The following is a 17658-nucleotide window of genomic DNA, read 5'->3' on the forward strand; positions in this document are numbered from 1 at the left end:
CGACCTGGCATGCTAGTGGTGCTTAAAGCTGAAGTCTGGGTGCCAAAACATGGGTGTTGGGTGCTGCAAGGGGTGATGCTGGGTGCTGGGTGTTGTTTGGGAGACTGGATGTGTTCAGGGGTACGTGAGACAGCCCAACGACATGCCGTGTCTGACACCTACAGGCTTCAGTGTGCAGCTTGTGGGGATAGGGCTCCACAGACACAGGAACTGGGGTGCCATGAGGTTCCTGGTGGGGCCCAGGGGTGCCCCAGCCCAGGTGATGCCAGTTCGCAGCAGGACACAGGCTGTGGGGTTTTGGGGACACCCATCCCACCATGTCCCCTCTCCCACAGTCTGTCCAGGACTTCCATGAGGATCTGTTCCCTGACTGCACTGGGACTCTGCCAGCCAATGGTGCCCAGGCCTGGTGGGCAGGGGACAGCCAGCAGGTCAGTGTCGCCCGGGGCGTGCCCTCGCCAGTGGCATTGCCGGGGCTGCCACTGCCCCTTGCCCACCATTGTGTTTGCCAGCAGGTGGGGAAGGTCAGCCTGCACCCAGCACGGAGACCCACTGAGACCTTCACCTCGCCCATCATTGCCTGTACCCAGCTGCAGGCAGCCAACATCGGCCCCACAGTTGACACTGGCCCTACCAACACCAACACCAACACCAGTGCCGACCAGAGTGTGAGCACAGGGTGCTGGGGAATTTGCTGGGGTTCTGAGAGACTGGGGGAACCCCACCACCCTTGGCCTTCAGGGATGTTGGAGGGCTGGAACGCCAGCACCTCCTACCCACCCACTCTCTCTCCCATAGGAGGGAAGTGGCTACTCCTCACCATCCTCGCTGGCCTCACCGGGCAGTGCCACCACCTCCCTCTCAGCCAGCACCGGCCCCTCCAGCGGCTTTGCCAGCAGCCCCAGCCAGAAGTCGCTGCAGAGCATTTTGGGTGAGCAGACAGTGGGGTGGGCTTGATGTCCCCTGGCTGTGGCTGTGCTGGGGGGAAGACCTGGAGCACTCACCTGTACCCTGCCTGTGCCAGGGCCCAGCTCCCGCTTCCGGCATGCACAGGGCAGGGTGCTGCACCGTGACACGCACCTCACCAACCTGCGGGGGCTCAGCCTCACCACGCCAGGCGAGTGTGACGGCTTCTGCGCCAACCACTGCTACATCGCCTTGCCCCTGCTCTCTGCTGGTGGCCAGATCGCCATCCTCGAGGTACCCCCTGCACAGCATGGTGGCCGGCATGGCACTGGTGGGCGCAGTGCAGGCGACCGCCTGGCTTTCTTCCACAGCTCTCCAAGCCCGGCCGTCTCCCTGACGCAGCCATACCCACCATCCAGAACAGTGTGGCTGTGACTGACCTGTCCTGGGACCCCTTCGACCCGCAGCGCCTCGCTGTTGGTACGTGTGCTGTCCCCAAGGGAGTTCACTGGGCCACTCCTCTGGCACCAGGCATTCCAGATCACTGTATTAACTACTGCCTATCCATTTTGGTGCCATAGCGGGTGAAGATGCCAAGATCCGGCTGTGGCGAATCCCAGAGGGAGGGCTGCAGGAGACACTGCAGGAGCCTGAAGCTGTCCTCCAAGGTGAGGGGCACGTGGGCAGGCACAGCAAGCACCCCACTCTGGGGACAAGTCAGCCTGGGGCTGTCCACTCCACATCTCAGCTCAGCTGGGGACAGCCACGCACCGCTCAACCTTACCAGGTCACACAGAGAAGATCTACTCCATCCGCTTCCACCCCGTGGCATCCGATCTCCTGGTTTCTTCCTCTTATGACATGACGGTGCGGATCTGGGAGCTGAGTTCTGGGCGGGAAGCCTTGTGCCTGCAGGGACACACTGATCAGGTAAGGGATGACACATCTGGGGACCCGTGAGGGGCACATTTGGCCAGGCAGGGGACATAGGACATCTGCCTCCCCAGATCTTCAGCCTGGCTTGGAGCCCTGATGGGAAGAAGCTGGCAACAGTGAGCAAAGATGGTCGCTTACGGCTCTATGAGCCACGGCACAGCCCTCTGCCTCAACAGGTACAATCAGGGTGGTGGGGACAGGCTGGAGAGCTGAGGACCCCCCCATGGGCACTTGGCCGCACCCTCAGCTCTCTCCAAGCTGACAGGGTGACCCTGACCTCATACAGGAGGGTCCAGGTCCTGAGGGGGCCCGCGGAGCACGCCTCGTTTGGGTCTGTGGTGGCGACTACCTCCTGGTGTCCGGCTTTGATAGGTAAAGAGGGGCACACACAGGGCACGGGTCCTCAGGGGACACTGGGACACTGTGCCCCCCCCCCCCCCCCAACTGTCACCTCCCTGCAGCCGCAGCGAGAGGAGGATCCTCCTGTACCAGGCGCAGGCTCTGCCCAAGGGACCCTTGTCTGTCCTTGGCCTTGACATGGCCCCTTCCACCCTCCTGCCCTTCTACGATGAGGATACCAGTGTTGTCTTCCTCACTGGCAAGGTGAGGGCTTAACCATCAAAAACTGGGGGGCTACTTGATCACAGCACCCCAGCCATGTGGGGGGACCCTCCATGCACACCCCCCACCAACCCATGTCTTGCTCCATCCCCAGGGTGACACCAGAGTCTTCCTCTACGAGGTGACGCCTGAGCCACCCTATTTCCTTGAGTGCAACAGCTTCACCTCCAGTGAACCCCACAAGGTAAGGGTCACTGGGGCTGTGCTGCCTGTCCCTGACCTCTCCCTGCACTGCCAGACGCACAGCAGACCCTGCTCACGCCTGTGCCCCATCAGGGGTTTATCTTCCTGCCCAAAACGATGTGTGAGGTTCGGCAAGTGGAGTTCGCCCGGGCACTGCGTCTTGGGCAGAGCACCCTCGAGCCTGTGGCTTTCCATGTGCCACGTGTCAAGGTAGGTGGCGGGGACCTGGCTGTGTTTTGGGGGTGTACTGGAGGCAGGACCCTGCTCAGCACCCCTCGCCCTGCAGAAGGAGTATTTCCAGGATGATATCTACCCGCTGACCCGTGTCTGGTGGGAGCCGGCCCTCGGCGCCAGTGCCTGGCTGTCAGGGGAGGATGGGCAGCAGCGTCGCACCAGCCTGCAGCCCACAGACATGACGCCAGGTGGGTGCAGAGGGGCCAGGCGAGGCCCCCTGGGGCCGGGGGTTGTGTAGGGGGTGTCAGCCATGGGGCAAACCTCCTGCCCCATGGCTACACTGCTCTCCCAGTGAGCCAGGCCCCAAAAGAGGCCCCAGCACGGAAGTTCGTCCCTGCGTCCGTGTACCTGGAGGAGAAGTCTGATGAGCAGAAGAAGGAGGAGGTGGGTGCTGGGGCATCCCCCCTGCCACGGGGCCCGGGCTGGGGGCGATGACCGGCCCCACGCTGCTGTCCTGCCTCCCTACAGCTCCTGAGTGCCATGGTGGCGCGGCTGGGCAACCGGGAAGACCCGCTGCCACAGGACTCCTTTGAGGGGGTGGACGAGGACGAGTGGGTAGGTGCAAGGGGGGGCCGTGTGCGTGAGTGTGGGACCCTCGGGGCCGGTCCCACGGCGCTCCTTACCCCACCGGGCCTTCGCAGGACTAGGCCGGACCCCGGCACCCCGCGGACCATGCCGGGGACCCCCGCCCGGGCCCGGAGGCGAGGAGACAGCGCAGGACGAGAAGCCACGAGGCCCGTCCCGGCTGAGGGGAGACCGGCAGGGACCGCACCAGGCCCCGCAGCGGCGATGGGCCCCGTGCCCGCCGCGGGCAGGCCCCGCTATTAAAGCCGCTGCCGCAGCACCCGTCTCCCACCGTGATTCCGGGGCGGGGAACCGGGGACAGGGGAGACGGGGGGGGGGACGTAGAACACGCGGGCCGGGCACCGGGGAAAGCATGCGCAGAGCAGTCGCACCAGCCATCGGCGGCACCTCCCGGTCGCGGCCGCCAGGGGGCGCTATCCTCGGCGGGAAGTCTGGGGATCTCCACCCAGCGCGATCGCCGTCTCTGTAGCCGCTGCGACCTTCGCTCCTTGACCCCGTGACCGCCAGTGGCGGAAGCGGCGGCGGGGACATGGTGAGAGGAGCGGGAGGCGGTGGGGCCGGGGCCGGGGCCGGCCGGGTACGGGGGCAGGAGCGGGACCGCGGCCTGGAGGAATCGAGGCTGGGCGGGCAGGGCCCCGGGGAGAAGGGCGGGCTGGGCCGGGCCCGAGGGGGAGGGCGCGGGGCGGAGCGGGGTCCGGCCCGGGCAGTGACAGCGGCGTGTCCCCGCAGGCCAAGTACCTGGCACAGATCATCCTGGTGGGGGCCCAGGTGGTCGGACGGGCCTTCATGCGGGCGCTGCGCCAGGAGTTCGCAGGTAGGAGCCGAGCTGCCACCCCGTGTGCCTGGCCGGGCATCCCCAGACCTAACCTCGGACTCCCCAGTGCTGCCCGTCTGGGGGGAGGGCTTGTCCCAGGGTGACCCTCAGCGCCCGCGTCTTGGCGCTGGCACAGCCGCCGTCACAGGCATCGCTGTCAGGCACCGACACACCCTGCAGCACTAAAGGGCAGAGCAAGTCGCTCCCCCAGGACACGGGAGCTGCAGCCCTTCCCACCTTTGCCTGCCTGCAGCCTGGCTCGCTGTGGGTCTTGACAGCAAATGGGTGTCCCCCCCGTGTTCTTGCCGCCTCCCCAGCAGTGGGGACCTCATCCAGGTGACCCCCATGGGATGGAGGCAGTGGAAGGAGGGCAGGGAGTGAAACTAGGGCTGAGCACCTCGGAGCCTGTGGACTTTGCCGCCCCTTGCCCTCCCGAGGCCTGGGTGTACCCCTGGGGGACAGTGCTGGCGGGACTTACACCCTTGGTGTCTCCCGGCAGCGAGCCGAGCAGCAGCAGATGCACGAGGGCGCTCGGAGAGGCCCCAGTCCGCTGCCGCTTCCAGGATCATTGGCATCAGTCTCCAGGAAGCTCAGCAGATCCTGAACGTCTCGAACCTCAACCCAGAGGAGATCCAGAAGGTAGAGGCTCTCTTGGAGCTGGAGAGGGATGGTGCTCCTGCAGAACCCTGCTTCCCAGTGGCTGCTGCTTGGTGTGGCCCTGTCCTGGGCCCAGTTAATCCCAGTCTGAGGTTTCCCTGACCCAGCTGGAGGAGCATTCTGGCAGCTCTGGGCATTAGCAGCCCACCCAGCTTGGCCCCTGCATTTCCTCGGTGGTGCTGCTCAGTAAGGGGATGTGGGACCCGACTAGGAGCGTGGGGACCCACTGGGGAGTTGGGCAAAGCCAGTCACGTCCCAGGATTGTACTTGTCACCTCCAGCACCGCCATGGGGAGTGAGAGGCTACAGGGGTTCAGGGCTGGGGAGAGCAGAGGAGGTGAATCTGATGGGGAACTTCTTGGCAGAACTACGACCACTTGTTCAAGGTGAATGACAAGTCAGTGGGAGGCTCCTTCTACCTGCAGTCCAAGGTGAGCCAAAGGAGGAGTGGAGCTGGGGCTGCACTGGCACCCAGCCCTGCCCTCAGCACCTTCCCCTGCCTGGAATTTGGGAGAGCAGAGCTGGAACACTGGCACGCATAAGGCAGGGAGGGGAAGGGGCAGCCCTGTCCCTGTGTGTCACCCTGTCCCCATGTCCTGAAGGTGGTGAGAGCGAAGGAGCGGCTGGACGAGGAGCTCCGCATCCAGGCTAAGGATGAGAAAGAGAAAAGCCGGAAAGCTGAGACGTGACCCATGCTGCCCCTGTGCCCTGTGTCCCTCACCCTTAACTTATAGGTAGCTAATAAATAGTATGTATTCTAGCACCTGGTTTGGTTGCTCTGTGCCCTGGGAGAGGGGAATCACCCACCACCCCCAGAGGCGATCAGGACTGGTCCCTGCAAGGGGCTGGCAAAGCTGGGCTTTGCTAGGGAGGAGGGAGGCAGCTGGGGAAGAATGGGTGGTCCCAGGGCATTGAGGGCTGCCAGAGCTGAAGTGGCTCCCAGGGAGCTATTTTCGTGGTGGGTTTGAACATTCCTGGCCTGAGCACACGAATACCTCTGACTCCGTACCCCAGGAGCGCCAGGAGATCTGTGCCATTACCCTTCACTGCGGGCAGGCTGCTGGGATGGGCTGAGGGGGACACGCTGACACTGCGGCCACCTCCACTTGCGGCTCATACCACAGACCTTGGCAGGACTTTGCTGGTGCCGTGCTGCTGGCCCAGGAGTGTGGGGACTTGCCAGGGGGGTCAGGCAGAGCAGTTGTGTCCTGAGATGGCTCCTGTCCCTCTCCTGTACCCTTCCATCCCCACTGCAGTCTCCTTACTGCCATCACCGTGGTCATGCACTGAAACAGGAACTTACTTCAACTTCACTTTATTGTTTTCTTAATAAACTTCCTCTCCCCTGGACGAATATAGTGTTATAGTTGTTAGCTTATCTCTTACTTCTGCAGTCCTTAAACGCTATGCTAACAGCGATGGAGCCCAATAGGAGAAAAATAAAAACAACCCAGAAACTACGATAGAAAGGCACTTCGAAAACGTTAAAATACTGATGTCCTGGAATGTGCAACAACAAACTGACAAAGGAGCGAGGAGACGTACACGGTACACTGGCCGGGGCGGCCTGGTCGGTGGCCTGTGGCCATGCTGGGGCTGTGGCAGCACCCGGCCCAAGGAGGGTGAGGGCAGGGAGACCGGCTCCCCGCAGGGCACACAAAGCTGGGAGCTCCTTCCAGCATGGAGGGAGCAGGATGGAGACCCCTGCCCTGGTTCAGGGGAGACCATAAGCAGGGTCCTGCCCAGCAGCAAGCAGTACATGGGACCCCTCTGCATGTGCCAGGGGCAGCTCCAAGCTCTGGCTGCACAGAGGCGGGGCACATTGCCCACTCCTGGCCCCGTGACAGCATCCTGCCTGCCCCAGTACTGCCCCATAACCTGGGGGGGGCTCATCTGGGAACATCTCATCCCAAGGAGCAGGCACCCCCACCAGCCGCTGTCAGTCTGCCATTGGCAGCAGCTCTGCTGATGCCTGGAGTCGTGCCTGCGCTGCCCGCTGCCTGCATGCGGTACATGGTTAGGTATGAATGAAGCTAAACAGGGTGGCTCTGCCCCGGCGCAGAGCCAGCGTGGTGAGCGGCACACGCAGCCATGTGCCTTGTCACAGGGAGGGCCGGGGAGGTGGCAGGGATGAGGGTGGCCGTGGAGCAGGGGGGATGCAGGCGGATAACGAGGCCAGCAGGTGCCCAGCCAGCTGGGCCCAGCATTGGGGTGCCATGGCCATGGCACCGTCTGCAGCCATGCTGGCCAGGCAGGGTGGACACAGCCGGGCACAGCTTGGGGCTGTGGCAGCCGTTGTTCCCAAGCTGTCACCCCACTGTCCATGTGGTGAGAGGCTGGAGCAGCCTCCACAGCACCAGCGGTGCCAAGGCCTTGGGCACGGAAACGCGGAGTCAGCGGCAGCAGATGAGCCTGAGCAGGACCCTGCCAGGGCAGGGGCTGGTCAAGAAATAAATAGTGGCATATCCAGCTGCCCAGGCCAGGGGGTACAGGGGGACCCCCGAACCCCCGCCTGCCCCATGGCTGCCCCTGGGGTGTGGGGTCGCAGCCGGCTGTGGATACTGAGAGATTATTGCTTTTCTCAGAAGAGTTCATTCTTCTTTCGTGGTGGTTAAAAGCATGAACAAGGCCCTTGCGGACTGCAGGGGTGGGGAGGAGGGGGCAATGCCCCCATCCCCAAGGAGCAGGGTCTGCCAGTGGGGCCGTCAGCTGGCCCCAGGCATCGTCAGGCCCCTCAATTCACGGTGGCAGGTTTGAGCAGCAGGGAGCCTGGGGGAATGAGCACCCAGCCTGGGGGCAGTGCCTCGGGGCTCCCCCCGGAGCCCACGCCAGCTGAGAGGTCGAGAACGGCCCCAGGCAGCAGAGCCAGGCTCTCAGGGGGCACCCTCGGCCGTCCTGGCTCCGTCCTTTCCCACTTCTCCTTGCAGCTCTCTGCCCCCTTGCTCACCTTGGGTGGCCGCCCCTCAGCCCCGCTGCCCTTCTCCCCCTCAGCCTTGGCCGCGCCGGCCAGCAGCGACATCACGGGCAGCCCCAGCCCTGCCGCAAAGGGCGAGGGCAGCAGCGGGCTCTTGGCCAAGTTCAAGGGGCCGCCGTTGAGGGGCAGGACGGGGCCGGGCAGGGCGGGCAGTGCACCGGCAGCCCCGCAGCCCAGGGCACTGAGGTCGAGTGGGGCCGGAGCCAAAGGGATGGGCAATGCCGGGAGCCCCGGGGGAGCGAAGAGGGCAGCAGGGTTGGGGATCACGAGCTGTGCCCCGTTAACGTAGGGCACCTCCGCTGAGCCCAGGGGTGTTTTGGGAGGCGGGTGGACCTTGAGCATCTCCGGGTGCTCAGGGGAGACAAAATGACCGTGGGCTTTGATGTGCTTGCGGAGGGAGCTGGGGTCAGTGTAGCGCTTGTGGCAGCCTGGCATCTTGCAGGAGTAGGGCTTCTCCACGTAGTGGGTGCGGGTGTGCTTGAAGCGGTCGCTCGAGTTGGAGTAACGCTTGTTGCAGCCTTCATAGGGGCAGATGTAGGGCTTCTCACCTGCAGGACAGCACAGCACTGTGTCTGCTGGGGAGCAGGGCCAGCGCTGCCAGGTCCCCTGTGGGTGTCCCCCCTCCCCTCTCCCCCAGGGTGGCCTGTGCTGACCTGTGTGTGAGCGGTTGTGGATTTTCAGGTTCTCCAGGCGGGAGAAGCTCTTGTTGCAGGTGGGGCAGCGATGCGGCTTCTCGTTGGTGTGTGTCCGGATGTGGATCAACATCTTGTACCTACCAAGGTCAGGGAGACATCAGGGGAGAGGGGATGGGGGCATGCAGGTCAGCACCATCATCCAGCCCCACAGGACACTGCACCCCATGCTGGAGGGGTGGTGACTGGAGACCTCCCCTGCACAGCACCCAGTGCTGGGCTCCTGTTCCCCCGTGGTGACCCAGAGCAGCCCCCAGGGACCCCAGAGCCCTCCCAGAGCTCCCCCTTCCCACCTGGCATTGAAGCCCCGGCCATGGCGGGCGCAGCCCTCCCAGTGGCAGCAGTACCCCGCGTCCTTCTCGGGTTTGACATGGAAGTCATTGACATGGTCCACCAGGTCTTGCAGGAGGTCAAAGAACTGGTTGCACTGTTGGAAGGAGGCAGGGGGTGAGGAGGCCCAGCAGGGTGGGCACCGGGGGGGGACACGAGCAGATGGAAATGTCCCTTTTAATGAATCCCTCAGACACACACCATCCTCCCCAGCATTTCTAGAGAGTCCTCAGCTCCCCATCACCCCTAAACTGTCCCTGTGTGCCCCCCCCAGCCCCACATTGCCCCGTCAAGACCCACAGAGCTCTGCCATGGCCTTCCAGCCCCATGTGCCCCCAAGCCCCAAAATGCCCCAGTGTGGCCCCCAACTCCCAGGCAGTTTCTCCCTCCTCCAATGCACAGCCTCCCAGCCCCCCTGACCACCCCCAGAAACACAAAGCTTCTGCACAGCCCCCCTCAGCCCCATAACTCCTCCTCACCCCCCAGCCCTCCCTGCTGACCTTGGACCAGCGGCAGACAAGCTGCTTGGGCAGGGGCAGCTCGGGGGGGAGGCGCTTCTCCTTGCTGGGGGGCAGGAAGGCGGCAGGGGGCAGGTGCAGGCCCCCCCCTGCCCCCAGCGGCAAGAAGAACTGGAAGGAGCTGGGGAGGCCATCGATGTAGCGCAGAGACTGGAAATCCTGGAGCAGAACCCAGGGAGGGGGGCATTGGGGGATGGACGGAGACCCCCAGAGACCCCAGAACAGCCTACAGACCCCTCCAGGAGTCACCCTGGGGATGACACGAGTTGGAGGGGGGCGGGGGGGGAGGGACTGACCCCAGGTGAGCGTACACAGTGAGGGCCTGAGTCACAGCAGCCCTGGTCTGGCACAATGCCCATCCCTGGGGTCACTCGGGGGGGCACACAGGTGTACTTACGTGGGGGGTGAGGGGCCCGGGCAGGTCCCCACTGCCCTGGCGCTCGGGGGAGAGCGAGGCGCTGCCAGATGGAGACTCCGCACCGGAGCGTGGCGAGAGGCTGAGGTCCACCACTGGCATAGCGGCGAAGCGCCTGTCCCGCGGCTGCACCAGCCTTGAGTGTGCCAGGAGGCTGCTGGGGGACGGCCCGGCCCGGCGGCCCCCCCGGCCGCCTCCCTGGCCATCCCCGGCCGGCGGGGTGTGCGGGCGCTGGGGAGCGCGGGGACGGGTGCCGGGGGCACCCCGCTTCTCCCGGGCGGCTCGCAGCTTGGAGATGCTCAGTTTGAGGTCCAGCGGCTCCTCCAGCGAATGCATGGTGCTGGGGTGGGCACTGTGGGGGACACGCAGGGGTCACTGCAGTGATGGGGGGCACCGGGGCCACCTGTAGCATCACCCCACCCTGACCCCACAGTGGTGCCTGTTGCTGCTCCGGGCTGGAGGCTGAGCAGGCACTGGTGGCCGCGGTGCTGGCATGGGACTGTGCCAGACCCCCTTCCTTGGGGCCCCTGCAGCAGGCAAAGGGCAGGGCACAGCCATGGCCCCCCCACCGGCCCCTCAGTGTCCCCAGCCTGTCCTCTCCATGTTGCCAACCACCGGGACCAACGCAGCCCCTTGGCCAGCTACCAAACCCTGCAGCCCTGGAGCTGCGGTGTCCCTGCTCTGCTCCCCCATTCACCCGTTGGTCTGCCCGTCACCACGGGCCTGCCCCAGCAGGGCCTTTCCCAGTGGCAGAGCAGGGCGGTCGCAGCCACCAGCCCGGCGGTGACCTGGGCGGCCGAGCCCGCTGGCCCCAGCCCCGGAGGCAGCAGAGCTTCCTCCCCGCCGGGGCCCCTTCCCCGCCGGCCAGCGCCGCTGCCTGTCGGGGCCAGGCTGGGGCTGCTTGCACACAGCTCAGTGTGGCACGGCACTGAATGGCACAGCACGGCGTGGCACAGCACAGCACTGCAGGTCTGCTGCCTGCAAGCACACTTCCCAAGATGTGGTGGGGGACCAGAGCCCTCCCATACTACTGTCCCCAGAGTGACGGTCTGCACTGCAGACCACCCTGTGTCATCATACCACAGCTCCGTTCCCCCGCCCCCCCGAACCGTTACCCCATGGCTCTGCTGCTACACATCTGCAGGCAGCTGAGAACGGGCAGCTTGGGGCAGGAGTGAGCGCCCGAGCCCGACCTGCGGCAGTGCCAAGCCGGTCCCGGCTGTGTGCCCATGTCCGTCCTCTCCCCCCACCAACATCGCCCAGGGCAGGGGGAGGGCGGCTGAGGGGCCGTGTTGGGTGGCACCACGCACCCAGCACACTTGGCAGCAGAGGCCCCCCATCTGCTCCCGCCCCGGGGGGCCTGTCCCCCGCCCTGCCCCGCCGGCGGGGCCCCCTGCGCTGGCGAGGGTCCATCCCGGCTCAGACGCTGAGGAATGCGGAGGAGCCGCGGGGGGCATGGGGCCCGGCCGGCAGGGCGGGGGACCCCCTGCCTCCCCCCCCCCCCCCCAGCAGCACTGGGCCATGGGGCTGGCCCCATGGGGGGTTCCTGTCGCAAGCTCCCCTGCTTTGCAGGAGGGATGTCTCCCTGAGATCCCCATGGCCATGGGGCCTGCCGCATAGCAGGGTCCCTCCTCTCCAGTGGGGGTTCCAAGCCTGAGCCTCTACCTCCTCCCACAGTGGTGGGGCTTGCCCCATAGCACAGTCCCATCCCTTCTGGCAGAGCCACCCTCCTCAGGCCCCAAAGGTATGGGGCCAGTCCCACAGCAGGCTCCCTGCCCTTCACGGGTTCTCACCCTGCACCTCACAGGAGGTCCCTGCCCCAAGCCCCCCCATGGTTCTCAGGCTCCAGCCACCCTCCCCCCATGTGCCCCACAGCGTGCTGGCACAGCTCAAGGACTGACAGACGGATGGTGGGCAGGACCTACAGCTGGGATGTCGCAGTGGGACCCCCTGCCAAGGAAGCAGGGTAGGGCCCAGCAGCCCCCAGAGATGGGGGTCCCGCAGGGGGGGGCGGGCAAAGCATCGCGGCTGCTCCCACCATGGTGGCCGCGTCCTCACGTCCTCGGGTTGAGGAGTTTGGGGGGCCCCGGAGCGGGCGGTGACGGGTGGGGGCCCTCGGGCGGCCCCGGGCGGGGCGGTGGGAAAGGGGCCTCCAGGCGCTGACGCCACGGCTCCAGCTCGGCCCGAGCAGGCGCTGCCAAACCACGCGGCCCCGCCGCCGCCGCCGCTCCTGGGAACCGGCCCCGCTTGGGGCTGCGACACCGCGGGGGCCCCGAGGGGACCGGGATGGGGACGGGGCTGGGCACAGCCCCGAGATGACTCGGCCTCGGCCGCCCCAGCACCTGCGGCCCCCGCGTGAGGCCCCTGCGCTCCCTCCCCGGCCTCTCCTGTCCGCGCCAGGCGCTGCCAGCCCGGCCACGGCCCAGCTTCCCCTCCGGCCGCCCAGCGAGCCCCCCCGCCGCGCCAGTTCAAACCAGTCCAGGGCAGCGCGGGGCCCAGGGGCTTCCCAGTTTGGGCGGGGGCCGCTGGGATGGAGCCTGGACGCAGGGGTAGCCAGCTACCCCGGCTCGCCGGCCGGGCTGGTCTCCCGCACGTCCCCCCCCCCCACACTGCCCGTCCAGCCGGCACGGCCGCGGAACCGGGGTGACCCTGGTGCAGCAGATGGAGTGCCAGTCCTCCGGGACACCCCGCAGCTGGCATGGCCAGGGGGCTCCCCCCTTCAGCCCTAGCTGCGGCACAAAACCCGCCAGGATCACCGCGGTGCAGGGGGGCCGCGGGGCAGAGACTTCCCGGCGGCGGTGGCAGAGAGGGGATGCCAAGAGCGAGGGCTGCCAACGGTGACAGATGCCAAAGCCAGGCCCTCGACGCCCCGAGAGGGACGGTGACCCCGGGGCTTGGCGAGAGGGTGTGGTGTCAGCGCTGCAACCGGGCACAGCTCAGCCCCCTCGGCACGGTGCTGCCGGCATCTGCGGTCCGGCAGCTTCTGAAGCCCCCCGTGCCCAGTGGCATAGGTGCATTGGCAGGACCTGACCCTTCCACCCAGGTCTCCACCACCACTGCTGCCCAGGTCATTGTCCTCACGGCTGCTGGCAGGGCACAGACCACCATGGGATCTGCCATCCCTTCATGTCCCACTGTGGACAGCACTGACACAGCCGCTCTTCACTAAAATCCAGTGTGTGTCAGGGTTAGGGTGCCACATCCTTCTGGTGGCTCCAGCTTGTCACCATCCTCTCAGCACTCAACACCCCACGCCACAAGGGGTGATGGCAGCCCCCAACAATGTCCCCAGGAGAGGCCATGGCTCCAGTCCCCAAGTGTAGCCGGTGACACAGTCCCCCTTTCCCAGGTGCATGGCATGGGGGACCCGTGGGGATCCTGGTGGGGGGCTGAGGCAAGCCCCATCTCTGGGGAGCAGCCTTGCAGTGGTGATGCCACCTATGGCATGCAGCCTGGCACCTCTGCCAGGAGACACGGCAGAGCATGCCGGGATGGGAGCAGGGCTGGTCCCCATTCACCGGCAGACCCAACTCCGGGGTAGGGGCCCAGACTGCGGGATGTGGGGACCCGGGTCAGGGGATGTGGTGACAGCAGGCAAGCAGGGTGACACAAAGGCACAGGGAAAGGGAGGTGGCCGCTTGCAGAGGGGTTTCTCCATGCTGGGTAGGGGACAAGCCCCTGCAGCAGGAGCCAGGGACACAGGGGACAATTTGTGGCAGCCTTTGCTCCCCACTGCTGGCACTTTGCAGAAGGGTCACCCCATCCGGGCCCCCAAACCCATCGGTGCCTGCACAGCCTGAGCTCAGCCACCACACATCAGCCCCTCGAGGCCGCCGTTCTGTGTCCCCCCTCCCCCCGCGATGGGGTCAGGGGATGACCGGTGGCACCCGAGGCCGGGAAGGGGCTGCCCTGAGGTCCCCGCCAAAGCCACCCCATCCCGGAGACCCCGGGATGGCCGCGACTGGCGGAGCCACCCAGCGCGTCCCGCCGCAGCCCCCGCCCCACAGCCAAGGTCAGGACACCCGCCCGGGCGCGGGGTAACAGCGGGTGACGGCCAACCCCTGGCCCCCCTCTCTACGCACCCCCTTACCACCCACCCGTGTCCTCCGGGGTGGCCCCGCTATCCCGCCGCTTCCCCCGTTACCCCCCATGTCCCGGGGCTGCATAGGGGCCACGTCCCGTGTGTCCCACCCTCTGCTACCCACAGCGAGGGGTATGCAGGTGCCGAGCCAGGAATCCCCCCCCGCCCTCCGGGGCAGGTCCCGGAGCTCCCGACGGGGCGGGGAAGGGGCTTCCCAGGAGGGTTCTCCCCCCGCCGCTGGCGGCGGCAGCATCCTCCTCCTCCTCCTCCTTCTCTTCCCCCCAACACCTCCCGCGGGCACGGCGGCGCGACAAAGCGCCGGTCCCCGGTGCGCGATCGTACCTGCGGCGGGGGCTCAGCGCCGGCGGCGGGCAAGGAGAGGGGCGAGGAGCGGGGCGGGGAGCGGGGCTTGGCGGAGCGGGCCCCCCCGCTGCCGGGCCGCCGGGCCGCTCCGCCACATCTGCAGGGGCTGGGGGCGGGGGCGGCGGCGGGGCTCTGCCCCCCCCTCCCCGGTCCCCCGGGCGGCGGCGGCGGAGGGTGGCGGCAGGGCGGGGGCTCTGCCCGCCGTGATTTATGGCCGCCCCGCACCGACCGGCCCGGCCCCGGCTGCGGGCGGGAGCTGGGCGGGGGCCGGGGCCGGCCCCTCCCCGCCGCGGGGGGCACCGGGGGGTACGGCGGGGGGGAGCCCCGCCCCGTGAGGGGGACACACACAGTAAGGGACACGCGGGGACACCCCCAGCGCAAGGTCACCCGGGCGCTGCGGCAGAGCCGAGCCCCCCCTCCCCCCCCCCGTGTCCTTGTCCGTCCCCCCCCGGGGACGTGGCGCGGAGGGGGCAGGATGGGACCCCCAGCGGCGATGCGGGAAGAGGGAGGTGGTGCCCACCAGAGCCTCCCCCCCCCGTACCGGGGCCGCTCGGGGGGGGAGGGGGTCACAACGGGGATGGGGGGGGGGGATCCCCCTCCCCGCAGGAGCAGCGCCGCCCTCCCTCAGAGTGATGTCACGGAGAGCGGCTGGCGTCACGCCTGGCGGGGGCCTCCGCATGACGTCACCCCCGGGGGGGTTGTCCCGGGGCGCCGGGGCCGCGGCTCCTTCCGGCGGCAGGATGTGGCGGGGCCGGCCCGGATGCTGCAGCCCGCACCGGGGGGGGCCGGGGGGGGAACTCCCTCCCGGGGCGGCCGGGGGGGCTTCGCCCGCGCTACACACGCGGGTGGCCGCTGCGCGTCCCGCCCCGGGGGGTCCTGCGGGGAGCAGCAACAGGGGGGCACACGGGGGAGGGGGGAAATCACCCCCCATATGGTTTTTTTGGGGTGCTGCTGGGTCCCCAAGACATTTTCTTTTTTGAGGTTTTTCCCAAAAAAGGAGTGGGGGGGAACCCCGATTTCTCTGACCCCCCCAAACGATGGAAATAAGCTGAGCTGCCTCTTGGGGGTATATAAGGGGGGCGCTTTGATGCCACCCACGGCGGTGGTGACCCCGGTGGGGACGGGGACATGCGGTGACTCGGTGGCCCCGGCCTGGTTACCAACGCCCCTTCACCGGACACCACGATCATGTCCCGTCCTGGTCCCAAAGTGCTTCCCAATGGGGCCCCTCCCGGGGACACCCGGGTACCTGCCACACACAGGCAGGAGGCTGGCACCGCGTCTGGGCATCCCCCCTCCCCCCCCCCGCAGGTGTGGGGGGCTCCGGGGAGTGATTGGGGGGGCACGGCGGGGGGTGCGGGGTCCCTTCGCCCCCTCTCCGAAGCAGGGAGGCGATGCCCAAGCGCCAGCTGCCGGCACCGGCCCCGCCAGGCAGGGGGGACCGCGGGTGTCCTCGCACCATGGGATGATGCCGCAGCCCCCGGCAGAGAGGCCCCCGTGGAGGATGGGCCGGGGCCAGGCAGAACCTGTCCTGCGAGCTCCGAGCGGGGCTGCGCGGGGGAAAGAGGGGGGGGATCCTGCCTGCCTGGGGGACACGCCATGCTCAGGCCCCCCTTGCTTGTGTCTCTACTGCCCCCTGGCCCCACGCAGGCAGTGTCGGGTGGGGGGGTGTGGGGGCTTTGGGGGACCCCCACAGACCCCCGGCTGTCCTGCATGGCTCCTGCCAGCCCCGGAGCCCCCCATCAGCCATGTGACCCCTGTCACCACCGGATTACTGAGCCCTGTGGCAGCCCCATGGCTCCTGCCAGCCCCCAAAGCTTTTTCCCCTCCCTCCCCCCGGCAGCCCCTGTCCCCCATAGGGCAGGGCCAGGCTCTATGGCACGGTGTGGGCCAGAGGTGTGGGGAAGAGGAGGGGTTCAGTGTCCCAGGGTAGCAGGGGGAGCAGGAGCTGCAGGGTCCTGCTGGCAACAGGGATGGGATGAGGATGTGATCAGATAGTGTAGAACAGGATGGGACAGGGATGGGATTTGAATAGGACTGGATAGGATGGGGTAGGGTAGGCTGTGATGGGACTATGGCAGGATAGGATGAGGACAGGATGGGATGGAACAGCATCAGATGAGGTTGGACAGGGTGGAACTGGATGGCATGAAGACAGGATGGGACGGGGTGGGGATAAAATATGTTGGGGTAGGATGGCATAGGTAGGATAAGATGGGGATAGGATGGGGATAGGATAGGGAAAGATGAGATGTGACAGGTTGAAAATAAGGTGGGATAGGATGGGATTGGAACAAGACAGGTCAGAATAGATGGAGAGAAGAGAGAGGGAGAGGAGAGGAGAAGAGAGGAGAGGGCCAAGACAGGTCAGGTTGGTATGGGATGAAGATAGGATGTAATGGTGACAAGAGGTCAAGATAGAATGGGATGGGATAGGATAAGATAGGATAGGGCATGATAGGATAGCGCAGGGTGGGGGGTGGAATGGGATGGGTTAAGGTAGGATGGGATGAGGACAGGATGCAATGGGGACAAGAGGTCAGGATGGGATAGGGTAGGATAGGATCAGATGGGGACAGGGCCATATGGGATGAGATGTAATGGGTCTGGGTGGACAGGGTGGGATGGGGATAGGTCAGGACAGGATGGGATAGGATGGGATTGGGAACCGGTTAGAATGGGATGGGGTAGGACAGGGATAGAGCAAGGTAAGATGGGATGAGATAGGATGTAATAGGGATGAGAGATCAAGATAGGATGGGATGAGATAGGATGTAATAGGGATGAGAGATCAAGATAGGATGGGATGAGATATGGTAAAAGTGGATGGGGACAGGGCCAGATGGGATAAGATGAAGTGGGGATGCAACAGGATGAGAAAGGGACAGGTTGGATGGGATGGGGATGGGCTGGATTGGATAGGATTGGATGGAAACAGGTCGGGATAGAATGGGTCAGGTTGAGACAGGTTGGAATTGGATGTGATAGGATTGGATGGTGACAGGTCAGGATGGGATGGGGATTGGTCAAAATGGGATGGGGATGGGTCAGGTTGGGACAGGTCGGAATGGGTTGTAATAGAATGGAGACAGGTCAGGATAGGATGGGGATGGGTCAGGGACAAGTTGGGATGGGATGGGGACAGGTTGGGATGGGATAGGATGGGATGGGGACGGGTCAGGATGGGACAGAGACAGGTTGGGATGGGATGGGGACAGGTTGGGATGGGATAGGATGGGATGGGGACGGGTTGGGATGGGGTAGGATGGGATGGGGACGGGTCAGGATGGGACAGAGACAGGTTGGGATGGGATGGGGACAGGTTGGGATGGGATGAGATGGGATGGGAT

At 66.1% G+C, this 17658-nt stretch overlaps 2 protein-coding genes across 2 annotated transcripts in view; one reads left to right on the forward strand and one right to left on the reverse strand.

The window, feature by feature from the left end:
• Positions 1–6289, forward strand: part of LOC134172387 (coronin-7-like) — a 38882-nt gene extending 32593 nt beyond the window's left edge. The window contains 20 exon segments of the mRNA XM_062635448.1: positions 336–431; positions 516–668; positions 799–931; positions 1025–1200; positions 1278–1386; positions 1488–1574; positions 1694–1836; positions 1914–2018; positions 2129–2214; positions 2304–2445; positions 2558–2647; positions 2740–2856; positions 2933–3068; positions 3173–3264; positions 3349–3435; positions 4195–4279; positions 4779–4918; positions 5301–5366; positions 5538–5669; positions 5950–6289. Coding sequence (XP_062491432.1) covers positions 336–431; positions 516–668; positions 799–931; positions 1025–1200; positions 1278–1386; positions 1488–1574; positions 1694–1836; positions 1914–2018; positions 2129–2214; positions 2304–2445; positions 2558–2647; positions 2740–2856; positions 2933–3068; positions 3173–3264; positions 3349–3435; positions 4195–4279; positions 4779–4918; positions 5301–5366; positions 5538–5624 — 2130 coding nt within the window. The 3' untranslated portion in view covers positions 5625–5669; positions 5950–6289.
• GLIS2 (GLIS family zinc finger 2) lies at positions 6235–14426 on the reverse strand. Its single transcript, XM_062635473.1, has 6 exons — positions 14288–14426; positions 9847–10216; positions 9432–9608; positions 8895–9028; positions 8563–8681; positions 6235–8457 (listed from the first exon to the last, which is right to left on the reverse strand). Exons 2-6 carry the CDS (start codon positions 10198–10200, stop codon positions 7670–7672), a joined length of 1572 nt encoding a protein of 523 aa, XP_062491457.1. The 5' UTR covers positions 10201–10216; positions 14288–14426; the 3' UTR covers positions 6235–7669.
• Positions 14427–17658: the final 3232 nt, after the last annotated feature.

Source organism: Pezoporus occidentalis, unplaced genomic scaffold (genome assembly GCF_034315485.1).
Source record: "Pezoporus occidentalis ecotype Australia unplaced genomic scaffold, CSIRO_AGI_Poc_V1 ctg113, whole genome shotgun sequence".
NCBI classification, from domain to species: domain Eukaryota; kingdom Metazoa; phylum Chordata; class Aves; order Psittaciformes; family Psittacidae; genus Pezoporus; species Pezoporus occidentalis.

Coding starts and splice junctions, on each gene's coding strand:
- GLIS2 (XM_062635473.1), bottom strand. CDS start 10,200: ATGCATTCGCTGGAGGAGCCGCTGGACCTCAAACTGAGCATCTCCAAG. Junction 8,682..8,894: donor GGCCGGGGCTTCAATGCCAG/GTGGGAAGGGGG, acceptor TGACCTTGGTAG/GTACAAGATGTTGATCCACA. Junction 8,458..8,562: donor CCACAACCGCTCACACACAG/GTCAGCACAGGC, acceptor GCTGTCCTGCAG/GTGAGAAGCCCTACATCTGC.